The sequence below is a fragment of the Microcaecilia unicolor genome, chromosome 4, assembly GCF_901765095.1.
Source record: "Microcaecilia unicolor chromosome 4, aMicUni1.1, whole genome shotgun sequence".
NCBI classification, from domain to species: domain Eukaryota; kingdom Metazoa; phylum Chordata; class Amphibia; order Gymnophiona; family Siphonopidae; genus Microcaecilia; species Microcaecilia unicolor.
This window is the reverse complement of record NC_044034.1, coordinates 182755722-182770351: the sequence shown is the minus strand read 5'-3', so window position 1 is coordinate 182770351 and position 14630 is coordinate 182755722. Positions and strand designations below refer to the sequence as shown.

The 14630-nt window shown below is 48.0% G+C and overlaps 1 protein-coding gene across 3 annotated transcripts in view; it reads left to right on the top strand.

Moving 5' to 3' along the window:
• COPB1 (coatomer protein complex subunit beta 1) overlaps positions 1 to 14630 on the top strand; it is a 152273-nt gene that overhangs the window by 31735 nt on the left and 105908 nt on the right. For all 3 annotated transcript variants that reach the window (XM_030201038.1, XM_030201040.1, XM_030201039.1), the window contains exon 4: positions 7394 to 7563. In XM_030201038.1, coding sequence (XP_030056898.1) covers positions 7394 to 7563 — 170 coding nt within the window. The remainder of the gene's footprint in view (positions 1 to 7393; positions 7564 to 14630) is intronic.

Genomic DNA, 14630 nt, shown 5'->3' with positions numbered 1-14630 from the left:
CCCCCCAAGATAAATGGATAGTCTTCAAAAGTTATGAGTTTAGAGATCAGCAAAGAGAAGAACCTGTGTGAGTATATATTAGGCGCATATAAACTACAAAGGGCCACCTTTTTCCCCTGCAGAAGTCCTGCTACTATCACATATCGACCCTCTGGATCTTGATACTTTCTGTGCAGTTCGAACGCCATGTTCTTTTTTTATCAATATTGCCACCCCCCCTCTGCCTACTATTATAAGAGGCATAGTACACTTCCCCCATCCAATCCCTCCATAGCGTAGCATGTTCCCCATTACTCAAATGGGTTTCTTGTAACAACGCTACGTCTGCTTGTTTTCGCAGTATCTGTAGCACCTTAAATCTTTTAATTGGTGAGTGCACTCCATCTACATTTAATGATACAACTTTCAGGTCAGCCATGTGAAACTACCCTCCACATGTGTCCACCAAAAGCCACATCGCAATAGCTTCCCCTAAGGGGTCTCCCAGCCAAACCCCCCAGGGCATTTCCCACAGAGAACGCAAATATAATCCCTTTTTCCCCGACAGTGGGCAGGCCCTCCCCCCTTCCCAACTACCTTCCTCCTTCCCTCCCGTAAAGGCAACCCCCCTCCAACCTTCCCCTCCCCCCCACTCAAGTTTCCCCTGCTACATTCCCCCTTCCGTACTCGTATTTGCAATACCTCATTCACTCCCCCATTAACACCAACCTTCTGGCCCCTTTAAGTCCCCATTCCCCCTTATGAAGCGAGAGACTCTCTAATGTACTCTGCACCACCCTGTCTAGTATCTAACGCGACATCCTCAACCTCCTCGGATGTCATCTGCGCTCAAACAAATAGACTTAAATGCATGTACCCCACACCAGTAGCATCTCTACAAACAGCAACATACACATAAAGTCACCAAACCACATATGAACATAAACATGAAGCAGAATATGAGAGGTGTGCAGGCCACAAACCACTATATGGCATATAACCGCTTTGCTTCTGACAGTTCTGGGCCACTCAGTGCATGCACACTTCATTCTGGTTCACTATTTCCAGCTGCCTTTCTCCCAGAATAAAGTTGCTGACTGAGCTCAGATCTGGATCTGTCCGCCCTTAACAAGCGCCTCGTGCTCGTCATCTCCACGCTGTTCGTGTGTTCTTGTCTGCCAAAGTACACCTCTCTGACCTCTGCTCTTGGGTTAAACTGTCAAAATATCAAAAACTTCTAAGGCATCGCCTGCTAGCCAGGGCCAGTTAGCCCATTGCAGCCCCCTCTCGCGGGCTCAATTCTGCAGACGCTTCACATAGGACGCCAGTTCCTTCGGGTCTGTAAAAAATATCGCCGTATTTCCTTGATAGATCCGGACCTTTGCAGGGAAAAGCATTGCAAACTTCACTCCTTTTTCAAAAAGTCTCTTACAATGCTGCCCCATCTTTCTTTGCTGTTCCGAAACAGCAGCCGAATAATCCTGGAACAGCAAAAGTCTATTGCCCTTGTACTCAAGCTCTTTTTTCTTCCTAAACTCTTGCAAGAGCTTCTTCTTGTCAGCATAATTGAGTATTCTAGCAATGACTGTCCGTGGCCGTTTTTCTCCCTCTCAGCTGCCCCAGTCTATGGATTCTTTCTATTTTCATTACCTTCTCAGGGCCCTGAATGCCCAGTTTTTCTGGAATCCACGACTCCATGAGATGCCAGAGATCTTTATCTTTCACGGTTTCTGGGAGACCCACGATCCTCACGTTGTTCCTCCTATTCTCGAGATCGTCAAGCTGCTGCTCTAACTTGCCACACTTTTGTTCCAGAGTCACCAGCCTCGTGTCCGCCACCTCCGCTCTGTCCTCCTGCCTGGAGATCTGCTCCTTAGCCTGCTGCAGTCTGGCTCCCTGCCTCTCCACCGCTTCCCTGATCTGCTCCACGGAGGATTGAAACTTAGATAGTTTCTCCTCTAGAATGGCAGTAACCTGCTGGATCAGCTCCTTGAATGCATCTTTCGGCGGGCTGTCCTCCCCCGCGGTCTCCTGCACCGCCGCCATAGTCTTTTCAGGCCGCCGCTACTTCGCGGGCAAACCCTGCTTCCAGCCTCTCTGTCCCACCTCTCGGAGTTCGGTGCGCAGCAGCGATCTTTCACAACATTAAACTGCCGGTTGGTGTCCGTTTTAAAGAGAATTTGCGGGCGAATTTAGCAGTTTAAGAGGGATCGGGGACGGAGCCGTATCTTGAGCATCCGATCAGCCGCGTTGCATCATGGGACCCCCCCATATATCCTATATAATAATTTGCACCTCCAACGTTCTACGTCTGGATGCCTGGGTTCGTAACATCCATTCCCACTCATTGCCCCGCCCTCGCGTCAAAAAGTAATGACATCAGAGGGCGGAACAATGAGACGGAAGGGAACGCTGGAGGCGAGCTGACGTCAGGAGGGATGTTACGAACGGAACGGAAGCCAGCGCCAGCCAGCCACAGAACGTTCAGGTACAAATCGAGGGGAGGAGAGAATCGCAGTACATCAAGGGGAGGGAGGAAGGGGAGGGCAGGACAGAGGAAAATTGATGGACATGGATGGGATGGGAGGACAGTAGAGGAGAGAATCGCGGGACACGGATGGGAGGGCAGGGAAGAGGAGAATCGCTGGACATGGAGGGGAGGGGAGGGAAGAATCGGTGGACATGGAGGGGAGGGCAGGGAAGAGAGAAAAAAAAGCTTACAGGACAGCCTACCTAGGGTTCATTGTTCAGGAAATGGGCATGGTTCCACTAGTCTGTTAATAATGTGTACAGTGCTGCGTATGTCTAGTAGCACTATAGAAATAAGTACATAAGTAATGCCATACTGGGAAAAGACCAAGGGTCCATCAAGCCCAGCATCTTGTCCACGACAGCGGCCAATCCAGGCCAAGGGCACCTGGCAAGCTTCCTAAACGTACAAACATTCTATACATGTTATTCCTGGAATTTTGGATTTTTCCAAGTCCGTTTAGTAGCAGTTTATGGACTTGTCCTTTAGGAAACCGTCCAACCCCTTTTTAAACTCTGCTAAGCTAACCGCCTTCACCACATTTTCCGGCAATGAATTCCAGAGTTTAATTACGCGTTGGGTGAAGAACAATTTTCTCCGATTTGTAAATTTACTACACTGTAGTTTAATCGCATGCCCCCTAGTCCTAGTATTTTTGGAAAGCGTGAACAGACGCTTCACATCCACCTGTTCCACTCCACTCATTATTTTATATACCTCTGTCTCCCCTCAGCCGTCTCTTCTCCAAGCTGAATAGCCCTAGCCTCCTTAGTCTTTCTTCATAGGGAAGTCGTCCCATCCCCGCTATCATTTTAGTCGCCCTTCGCTGCACCTTTTCCAATTCTACTATATCTTTCTTGAGATGCGGCGACCTTTCTTGAGATGCGGCGACCAGTTAATTTTCATTTAACTTTCTCAGGCAAAGTACAAAACATTTAGATATCAATACAAAGCTAACATTTGGCAGAATATTCAGTAATGAGTCTATGATGCAGGTGATTGTGATATTTGGACAGCAGGAGGTATTATATCCTTTCTACATATTCTGTGAATGCCTGCACATCCATATTAAGGGTTCTGTGCTCCACCAGTAACTCCCTAAGGAGACGGAGGTCACATAGCAGCCAAACGTGACTAAATTGTAAAGAGAGTAATTATTTTGGTAAATTTAATATAAAGCTGTTTCTGCACTTATGCACCAGATTATATAGTACAGTTATACTCTTTTGGCAGTATATTTACATTTTCAAAGATTTTTGTTGTGTTCTACATGTGAGTGCTTACAATATATACAAGACCTTATGTCCCTTAATACATAGACTTCAGTATTAAATCAGTAGGTGTAATTGGTATTTGAATATAGCACTGACTCGGGTAAGAGCATACGTCCCCCCCCCACATCCTCGTACAAAGAGAAATGTGACATTTCTTGAAGGTTCTGTTAGCAAAACAAGGTACTTCTCCATTTAGCATGTCTTCACACAAATAACTGAGGGTTAGTTAGGGACCTTCATAAATGAGATCAAAGAACTGGAATATTTCCTTGCTGGTAAATCCTTGGTTTTAATTGTTGGTCTCAAAACTGTATCTGTCATTTCTTTTGGTATATTAAAATTTTGTATTGCAGGTGAAAAATAGCCATGCTGCCACAACTTATTGTATGTACTTGAATATAAACCTATTTGAATATAAACTGAGGTAACGGTTCCCCCCCCCCCCCCAAAAAAAAAAAGGGGGAAACGAGTGTATAGTAACTTGTCACCTACCCACACACCCTGCAGCTCCATGGGTGCCGCCATTTATTTATTTATTTGTTGCATTTGTATCCCACATTTTCCCTCCTATTTGCAGGCTCAGTGTGGCTTACATTGTTCCGTAATGGCGATCGCAGTTTCCGGGGTCTCACCGTAAATGATTTTATGAACCAGAGTGCAGATTTTGAACGTAATACATTCTTTAAGTGGGAGCCAGTGTAGTTTTTCTCTTAGGGGTTTAGCGCTTTCGTATTTCGTTTTTCCAAATATGAGTCTGGTTGCTGTGTTTTGGGCAGTTTGGAGTTTCTTAATGATTTGTTCTTTGCATCCGGCATAGATTGCATTGCAGTAATCTAGGTGGCTTAGTACCATTGATTGTACCAGGCTGCAGAATATTTCCCCTGGTAAGAAAGGTTTTACTCTTTTGAGTTTCGACATTGAATGGAACATTTTCTTTGTTGTATTTTTCGCATGGCTTTCTAGTGTTGAGATTTCGGTCAATTGTAACTCCGAGTATTTTCAGGCTATCTGAAACAGGAAGGGTATAGTTTGGGGTGTTTATAGTGGTGGGTTTGCTCGTGTTGTGTTGTAATGAGAGGATGAGACATTGTGTTTTTTTGTGCGTTGTTTTAATTGAAATGCATCCGCCTATGAATTCATGATTTGGAGGCTGTTTGATTTCATTTGTGATTTCTATTGGATCATGTTTGAACGGGATGTAGATCATCACATCATCTGCGTAGATGTAGGGATTAAGGCCTTGGTTGGATAGCGATTTGGCTAGAGGTGTCATCATTAGGTTGAAAAGGGTCAGTGAAAGCGGTGATCCTTGGGGTACTCCGCATTCTGGTTTCCATGGTGCTGATGTATTCAAATTTGATATCACTTGGTATGTTCTTGCGGTTAGGAAGCCTTTGAACCAACTAAGTACGTTTCCTCCAATCCCAAAGTATTTTAGGATGTTTAATAGTATTTTATGTCTTACCATGTCGAACGTGCTGGACATGTCAAATTGTAGGCGAAGTACACTGTTGCCAGTTGCAATTTCTTGTTTGAATTTGGTTAGAAGAGTGATTAGTACTGTTTTGATGCTGTGGTTGGATCAAATCCTGATTGTGATTCATGTAGTATTGAGAATTTGTTTAAGTAATCGGTAAGCTGCTTGGTTACCATACTTTCCATTAGTTTGATTGCCAGAGGGATAGATGCTACCGGGCGGTAGTTGGTTATGTCACTTGTTTTTTTTCTTTGAATCCTTAGGTATTGGGGTAAGTAGAATGTTTCCTTTATCCTTTGGGAAGAGTCCATGTTGTAACATGTAGTTCAGGTGCGTCGTGAGGTCTGTTATGAATCGTTGAGGGGCGGATTTTATTAGGTTATTGGGGCATATCTCCAGTTTGCAGTGGGACTTGGCGAACCCGTTGATCGCTTGGGTGATGATATCGTCAGTGAGTATAGCGAAGTTTGTCCAGATTTGGTCTGCTGGATATTCATCGGGGATTGGGTCCAGACAATCAATGAATTTTTCGTGGTCGGTGGTATTTAGTGGTATCATGAGTTGTAGCTTTACAATTTTCTCATTGAAGTATTTAGCAAGGTTGTCTGCTGATGGGGTGTCTGTGTTGGTTGTAGTAACCGGTGTGGTATGTAGTAATTTGTTCACAAGTTGGAAATGTTTATGCGTGTCTTTGTAGTTTGGCCCTATTTTGCTTTTGTAGTATGATCTTTTGGTTTGTCTGATTGCATATTTGTATTTTCTTTGCATTTGTTTCCATGTGTTGAGTGCATATTCATCTTTCTTTTTATTCCATGCTTGTTCAAGCCTCCTAACTTGTGTTTTTAGTTTTTTTAGTTCTTCGTTAAACCATGGTATCGAGTTGTGTCTTTGTGAGGTTCTTGTTTGTAGTGGTGCAATGTTGTCTAATGTGCTTCTACATCTGTTGTCCCAATCTAGGAGATAGTGTTTCGAGTCTGTTTGTGCTGTCCATTCGTTCTTATAGATTTGTTGCCAGAATGTTACAGGGTCAATTTGGCCTCTCGTGTTATAGGTTGTGCGTTCTTGATTATGGTATGGGCCTTTTCTTCCTCCATATCCCTACACCCTCCCTCCCCTGTGGTTACCAGCATTTTACTGGTAATTTCTTCCTACCTTCCTTCGACTGATGTGGGAAAAATAAGATATGCGCAAGGTCGGTGCAGTTAGTTATGTACTGGGCCAGTGCTGCACATGCTCAAGGCCCTGTACCAGCCCAGCGCATAACTTACTTTGCGCCAGCCAAAGAAGGTAGGAAGGAACTGCCAATAAAATGTTAGTAACTGCGAGGTAAGGGGGAAGGGGTATGGAAGAAGAAATTGCAGTAACTGTGGGGGCAGCGGGAGGTGGAGGAGAGACTCGAATATAAACTGAGAACTCCATGTTTGGGCCTCTTTTTTTTTGGGGGGGGGGGGGGCAAAATCTCAGTTTATATTCGAGTATATATGGTACCCATAATTCTATTAAAATCAGCTAAGAAACTGTATCAATGTTAGGACTCACTGGTGAGTCACAAAAAAGAGGGAAAACAGCATACAAAAGCAACCAAACAAACAGACAAAGTAAACACTGGGCCTTCAGGAATGAGAAAAATGCAATCCTTTATTTATGATGAATACCCGACACGGGCCGTGTTTCGGCGTACAAACGCCTGCATCAGGGGTCAAAAAGCTCTTCTAGGTCAGCTAGTTAGCTAGTAGATAAAGATGATAAGCAATCAGGTTATATTCCCCGATGTTTGAACAGCTCATAAATAGAACGCCTTCAGCCGCATAAACCGCGGCTTATGCGGCTGAAGGCGTTCTATTTATGAGCTGTTCAAACATCGGGGAATATAACCTGATTGCTTATCATCTTTATCTACTAGCTAACTAGCTGACCTAGAAGAGCTTTTTGACCCAGGACTCACTGGTGAGAAATTGTCATATATGGACTGTGTTTTGAAGATGGTTTTTTCACTGGGATCAGCACTTCTTTTTACATTTATGTTCCCCTGTACAAATTTCACTGAGTTTCACCTTTTGGGGTTCAATTTACAGTTGTGCTTTTTGCCGCAGTTAGTGTTCAGATCTCATATGGTTATTTGAATTTATTTAGGATCTTCAGCACCCAAATGAATTTATCCGTGGCTCTACCCTTCGCTTTCTGTGTAAATTAAAAGAACCTGAGCTTTTGGAACCTCTAATGCCAGCTATCCGTGCCTGCCTGGAACATCGCCACAGCTATGTACGCAGGAATGCGGTCCTTGCAATTTATACGATCTACAGGTAAATTAGCACACTTTTATATAACAGTTTGGCAGTGGTCAGACTGGAGCTTTTTCCTTTGATATCCCATTTATGGATTCTCTCAGAAGATATCAACAGCCCATCTTCAGATAAGTTGAAATATATTAGTGAGGCACTCAGTAATGTTTAGGGGGGAATTCAGCAAGCAGAGTTAGGGCCTTAAGTCACATTATTTGGTCCTTAATGTGACTTAAAACAGTCCCAATGCTATTTGACCAAAAATACCATGGTAATATTTAAGTTGCTGTGGGTTAAGTGGTAAACACAAATTTGCATATTTTGCATCTCATTACTATGCAAGTACCATAACACAACTTGCATTGATGCATCATAAATTGCGTTAGCGCCCAAAATCATGAGCTGGCAGATCAAGCCCTGCCCACTGCCCCATCTGATATCATGGGCAGTCTTATAAAAGTCCACTTCCGCATTTTTTATGCTCAGAAATACATTTTAAATTATCCTTTAGGTGTTAACATTGCATGAGAGATTCTGGACTGGTCAAATGGCCAGTCATATAGATAATTTATCTGTCTATCCCTTACCATCCATAATTAATAAAAATAAACACAATCAACATTACATTGACTTAGAATACATTTTTGGAAAAAAAACACACCTTAAAACGCATATAAAAAATAGATTGTCCAATCTAATACCATTCACTTAAAAAAAAAACAAAAAACCCCTATATTCGATTTCCTCCTAAACACAGCAATATATACTGAGTAGAATCGCCTAATGAAATAATGGTTAAGATCTTTCTTGAATTGAACAAGAGAAGTGCTTTTACGAAGGGTTATAGGATGGTCACTCCAAAGTTTAGGACCTACAATTTGAAACAGAGATTTCCTATTAACTTCAAGTCTGATAAGATGAAATGAAGAAATCTCAAATAGGTCCTGACTATAGGAATGAAGAGTTCGGAAAGGCTGATAGAGGTACAAACTAGAAGCAAGAATTGCAGCTTTTAAAAAGGAATAGTTCTAAGGTTTGGAATGACATTCCTATGATATCTGGCTTTTTGAATAGCTGACACTACTACAAAAACTAGAATATGTGGGACAAGTCATCTCAAAATATACCAAAATATATTTAAGAAATGAAGAAGCCTCAGAATAATGTGGTTCATATCAGACATACCATGCAAGCAGCAGCCTCATGTCACAATTAATATGATTAGATGCGTAAGTGGTGTTAAGAGCCTATTCCAGTCATTTGCATACTCCTATATTAAAGTGTCCAGTGTGTATCATGCTTAACTCACTCAATATGCTCAACTACGTAATTCAGACGCCACCAAACAGCTAAAGAAGTGCAAACAATGTTCCAGTACTCAGTTAATTTATCTCTCTATGCAGTACTTAGCTTAGAGATACTTCTGCATTATGGGACCGTAAACTCACAGCAGTTCCCCATGCCTGAATTTGCTCTGACGTTTTGATAGCTTAACTGTTTCAAGAGCTGAAATTTCTCAAAAAAGGCTGCTATTTCTTTTTATAACTGACAGTAATTACCTAGAATTAGTGCAGCCCATATCTCAGGAAAACTCTAAGTACATAGATGATTTTTGAGCAGTGGACGTCTCTAGTGGAAGTGAATATTTAGATAGGATTTTAGCCATCCTAAAGTACTTAAGTACATACATATTGCCATACTAGGGCAGACTGAAGGTCCATCAAGCCCAGCATCCTGTTTCCAACAGTGGCCAATCCAGGTCACAAGTACCTGGCAAGATCCCAGAACAGTACAATATATTTTATGCTGCTTATCCTAGAAATAGCAGTGGATGTTACCCAAGTCCATTTTAATAATGGTCTATGGACTTTTCCTGTAGGAAGCCATCCAAACCTTTTTAAAACCCCGCTAAGCTAACTGCTTTTACTACATTCCCTGGCAACGAATTCTTCGATTCGTTTTAAATTTACCACTTTGTAGCTTCATCACGTGCTCCCTAGTCCTAGTATTTTTGGAAAGAGTAAACAAGCGATTCACGTCTACCCATTACATTCCACTCATTATTTTATAGACCTCTATCATATTTCCCCTCAGCTGTCTTTTCTCCAAGCTGAAGAGCCCTAGCTGCTTCAGCCTTTCCTCATAGGGAAGTTGTCCCATCCCCTTTATCATTTTCGTCACCCTTCTCTGTACCTTTTCTAATGTATCTTTTTTTGAGATGCGGTGATCAGAATTGAACACAATATTCGAGGTGCGGTCGCACTAAGGAGCGATACAGAGGCATTATAATGTGTTCATTTTTATTATCCATTCCTTTCCTAATAATACCTACTATTCTATTTGCTTTCTTAGCAGCCGCAGCACACTGAACAGAAGGTTTCAACATATCATCAACAATGACACCTAGAGCCCTTTCCTGGTTGGTGACTCCTAATGTGGAACCTGGCATTCTCCGAGGACAAGCAGGCTGCTTGTTCTCACGACTGGGTGACGTCCGCGGCAGCCCCCACCAACCGGAAAAGGCTTCGCGGGACGGTCGGCACGCAGGGCACGCCCACCGCGCATGCGCGGCCGTCTTCCCGCCCGTGCGCGACCGCTCCCGCCAGTTCCTTTTTTTCCGCGTCTGGAGAGAGTCGTGCTTTGCCGCGCTCTCTGCTTTCAGCCGCCGGAAAGTCGATCGCGTTTACGCGGATCGTTGTTTTTTCTATTTAGTTTTGGTTACCGCCGGTTTCCTTTTTCTTTTTCAAAAAAAAAAAAAAAAAAAACCTGAGCGTGTGGAGCACGCGCTCCCTTTTTCCCTCGCTTCCAGCGGGGACGCCGCGTTGCGGCCTAGTGGCCGCACGGTCGTTTTCTTTTTTCGAGGTGTGATTTTCGCCACCATTGACGACTTTGACTTCGCCGACGCGATTTTTCCGTCGATGTCCTCGAAGGTCCCGAGTGGATTTAAAAAGTGTGGTCGCTGCGGCCGGCCGATCTCGCAGACCGACACCCACGCTTGGTGCCTCCAGTGCCTCGGGCCGGAGCACAATATCAAGTCGTGTTCCCTGTGTCTCGGTCTCCGGAAACGGACTCAAGTTGCGAGGCAAGTTCTGCGGGACCGTCTTTTTGGAACTTGCGCCGGCCCCTCGACGTCGACCTCGACGGCATCGGTATCGACGCCCGGTCCTTCGGTACCGGTATCGATGCCCGAGACATCGGCACCGATGGCATCGACCCCAGGAGAACAGGTCCCGTCGGCCCGCCGGTCCGCCGGCGAGGGTGGAGGTGAGCGGCCGCGTGGGCAGTCGGCCCCGGTCACTCCCTCAGCCCGTGGTCCACGGGACCGAACCCTGTCTGACCCGGCTCCTCGAGACCGAGGGGGATCGTCCTCCTCCTCCTCCATACCTCCCGGCGCCGGTGACGCGCATCGAAAGAAGGACAAGAAGCGTCGTCACCGGTCGCCCTCGGTGCATCCGGACATCGGAGAGGAGGCGACGCCGAAGCGTCATCGCCGAGAGGAGAGGTCCCCGTCGGTTGTGGAGGTACCGACGCGTCAGGGTTCCGGCACCTCGGTGCCGTCTCCTGGCCCCCATCAGCTTCTGGCACCGACACCCCTACCGGCCCCACCGCCTTTCCCGGCAGCGGGCCTGGACGAGTGCCTCAGAGCCATCCTTCCGGGGATCCTGGAAGGGCTGATGCGCCAGGCTGTGCCGGCGCCGGGGGGCCGATGTCTGTGGCGCCGGCGAGCTCTAGCCCGGCGCCGGGGCCGTCGACACCGCCGCCGCTTGCGGCGCCGGTCTCGACCGCCACGCAGGTGGAGTCCCCGTCGACGTCGATGGAGGGAGCTCCGTCCCCGCCGACGCGGGAGTCCACCGCTCGACGACACCGAGACCTCGGTGCCTCGACGTCGAGCCGGGCCCGGTTCAGGACTCAGCTACATGAGCTTATGTCCGATACCGAGGATGAGGCCTCGTGGGGGGAAGAGGAGGACCCTAGATATTTCTCCTCAGAGGAGTCTACGGGCCTTCCCTCGGACCCCACGCCTTCACCGGAGAGGAAGCTCTCACCTCCTGAGAGTCTCTCCTTTGCCTCCTTTGTGCGGGATATGTCTATTAGCATTCCCTTTCCCGTGGTCTCTGTGGAAGAGCCGAGGGCCGAGATGCTCGAGGTCCTCGACTATCCATCACCACCTAGAGAGTCCTCCACGGTGCCGCTGCACAATGTCCTCAAGGAGACACTGCTTCGGAACTGGGTGCGACCGTTAACTAACCCCACCATTCCCAAGAAAGCAGAGTCCCAGTACAGGATCCACTCTGACCCAGAGTTAATGCGGCCCCAACTGCCCCATGACTCGGCGGTCGTGGATTCTGCTCTCAAGAGGGCACGGAGTTCGAGGGATACCGCCTCGGCGCCCCCGGGGCGGGAGTCTCGCACTCTGGACTCGTTTGGGAGGAAGGCCTACCAATCCTCCATGCTCGTGACCCGCATCCAGTCATACCTGCTCTATATGAGCATCCACATGCGGACTAATGTGCAACAACTGGCGGACCTGGTCGATAAGCTCCCGCCGGAGCAGTCCAGGCCTTATCAGGAGGTGGTCAGGCAGCTGAAGGCGTGCAGAAAGTTCCTGTCCAGGGGTATCTATGACACCTGTGACGTGGCATCTCGTGCTGCGGCCCAAGGTATAGTGATGCGCAGGCTCTCATGGCTGCGTGCCTCTGACCTGGACAACCGCACCCAGCAGAGACTGGCCGACGTCCCTTGCCGGGGGGATAACATTTTTGGTGAGAAGGTCGAGCAGCTGGTGGACCAACTGCATCAGCGGGAAACCGCCCTCGACAAGCTCTCCCACCGGGCGCCTTCAGCATCCACCTCAGCAGGTGGACGTTTTTCCCGGGCCCGGCAGGCTGCGCCCTATTCTTTTGCAAAGCGTAGGTACAACCAGCCGGCCCGAAGGCCTCGCCAGGCACAGGGACAGCCCCAGTGCGCTCGTTCTCGTCAACAGCGTGCGCCTAAGCAGCCCCCTGCGCCTCCACAGCAAAAGCCGGGGACGGGCTTTTGACTGGATCCTCGGGAACATAGCCGCCCTCAAAGTGTCCGTACCGGACGATCTGCCGGTCGGGGGGAGGTTAAGTTTTTTTCACCAAAGGTGGCCTCTCATAACCTCCGACCAGTGGGTTCTCCAAATAGTGCGGTGCGGATACGCCCTGAATTTGGCCTCCCTGCCTCCAAATTGTCCTCCGGGAGCTCAATCTTTCAGCTCCCATCACAAGCAGGTACTTGCAGAGGAACTCTCCGCCCTTCTCAGCGCCAATGCGGTCGAGCCCGTACCACCCGGGCAGGAAGGGCAGGGATTCTATTCCAGGTACTTCCTTGTGGAAAAGAAAACAGGGGGGATGCGTCCCATCCTAGACCTGAGAGGCCTGAACAAATTCCTGGTCAAAGAAAAGTTCAGGATGCTTCCTTGGGCACCCTTCTGCCAATGATTCAGAAAAACGACTGGCTATGTTCCCTGGATTTAAAGGACGCATATACTCACATACCGATACTGCCAGCTCACAGACAGTATCTCAGATTCCGCCTGGGCGCACGGCACTTTCAGTATTGTGTGCTGCCCTTTGGGCTCGCCTCTGCTCCACGAGTGTTTACCAAGTGCCTCGTGGTGGTAGCGGCCTACCTACGCAAGCTAGGAGTGCACGTGTTCCCATATCTCGACGATTGGCTGGTCAAGAACACCTCGGAGGCGGGAGCCCTCCGGTCTATGCAGTGCACTACTCGACTTCTGGAGCTGCTGGGGTTTGTGATAAATTACCCAAAGTCCCATCTCCAGCCAACACAGTCTCTGGAATTCATAGGAGCTCTGCTGAATGCCCAGACGGCTCAGGCCTACCTTCCCGAAGCGAGGGCCACCAATCTCCTGGCCCTGACTTCGCAGACCAGAGCGTCTCAGCAGGTCACAGCTCGGCAGATGTTGAGACTTCTGGGTCTTATGGCCTCCACAGTTCATGTGACTCCCATGGCTCGTCTTCACATGAGATCTGCTCAATGGACCCTAGCTTCCCAGTGGTTCCAAGCCACCGGGAATCTAGAAGATGTCATCCGCCTCTCCACCAGTTGCCGCACTTCACTGCTCTGGTGGACCATTCGGACCAATCTGACCCTGGGACGTCCATTCCAAATTCCTCAGCCCACGAAAGTGCTGACGACGGATGCATCTCGCCTGGGGTGGGGAGCTCATGTCGATGGGCTTCACACCCAGGGTCTGTGGTCCCTCCAGGAAAAGGATCTGCAGATCAACCTCCTGGAGCTCCGAGCGATCTGGAACGCACTGAAGGCTTTCAGAGATCGGCTGTCCTACCAAATTATCCAAATTCGTACAGACAATCAGGTTGCAATGTATTACGTCAACAAGCAGGGGGGCACCGGATCTCGCCCCCTGTGTCAGGAAGCCGTCGGGATGTGGCGTTGGGCGTGCCGGTTCGGCATGCTCCTCCAAGCCACGTACCTGGCAGGCGTAAACAACAGTCTGGCCGACAGACTGAGCAGAGTCATGCAACCGCACGAGTGGTCGCTCCATTCCAGAGTGGTACGCAAGATCTTCCGAGAGTGGGGCACCCCCTCGGTGGATCTTTTCGCCTCTCAGACCAACCACAAGCTGCCTCTGTTCTGTTCCAGACTTCAGACACACGGCAGGCTAGCGTCAGATGCCTTTCTCCTTCATTGGGGGACCGGCCTCCTGTATGCTTATCCTCCCATACCTTTGGTGGGGAAGACCTTACTGAAGCTCAAGCAAGACCGCGGCACCATGATTCTGATAGCGCCCTTTTGGCCCCGTCAGATCTGGTTCCCTCTTCTTCTGGAGTTGTCCTCAGAAGAACCGTGGAGATTGGAGTGTTTTCCGACTCTCATTTCGCAGAACGACGGAGCGTTGCTGCACCCCAACCTTCAATCCCTGGCTCTCACGGCCTGGATGTTGAGGGCGTAGACTTCGCTGCGTTGGGTCTGTCGGAGGGTGTCTCCCGGGTCTTGCTTGCCTCTAGGAAGGATTCCACTAAAAAGAGTTACTTTTTCAAGTGGAGGAGGTTTGTCGTTTGGTGTGAGAGCAAGGC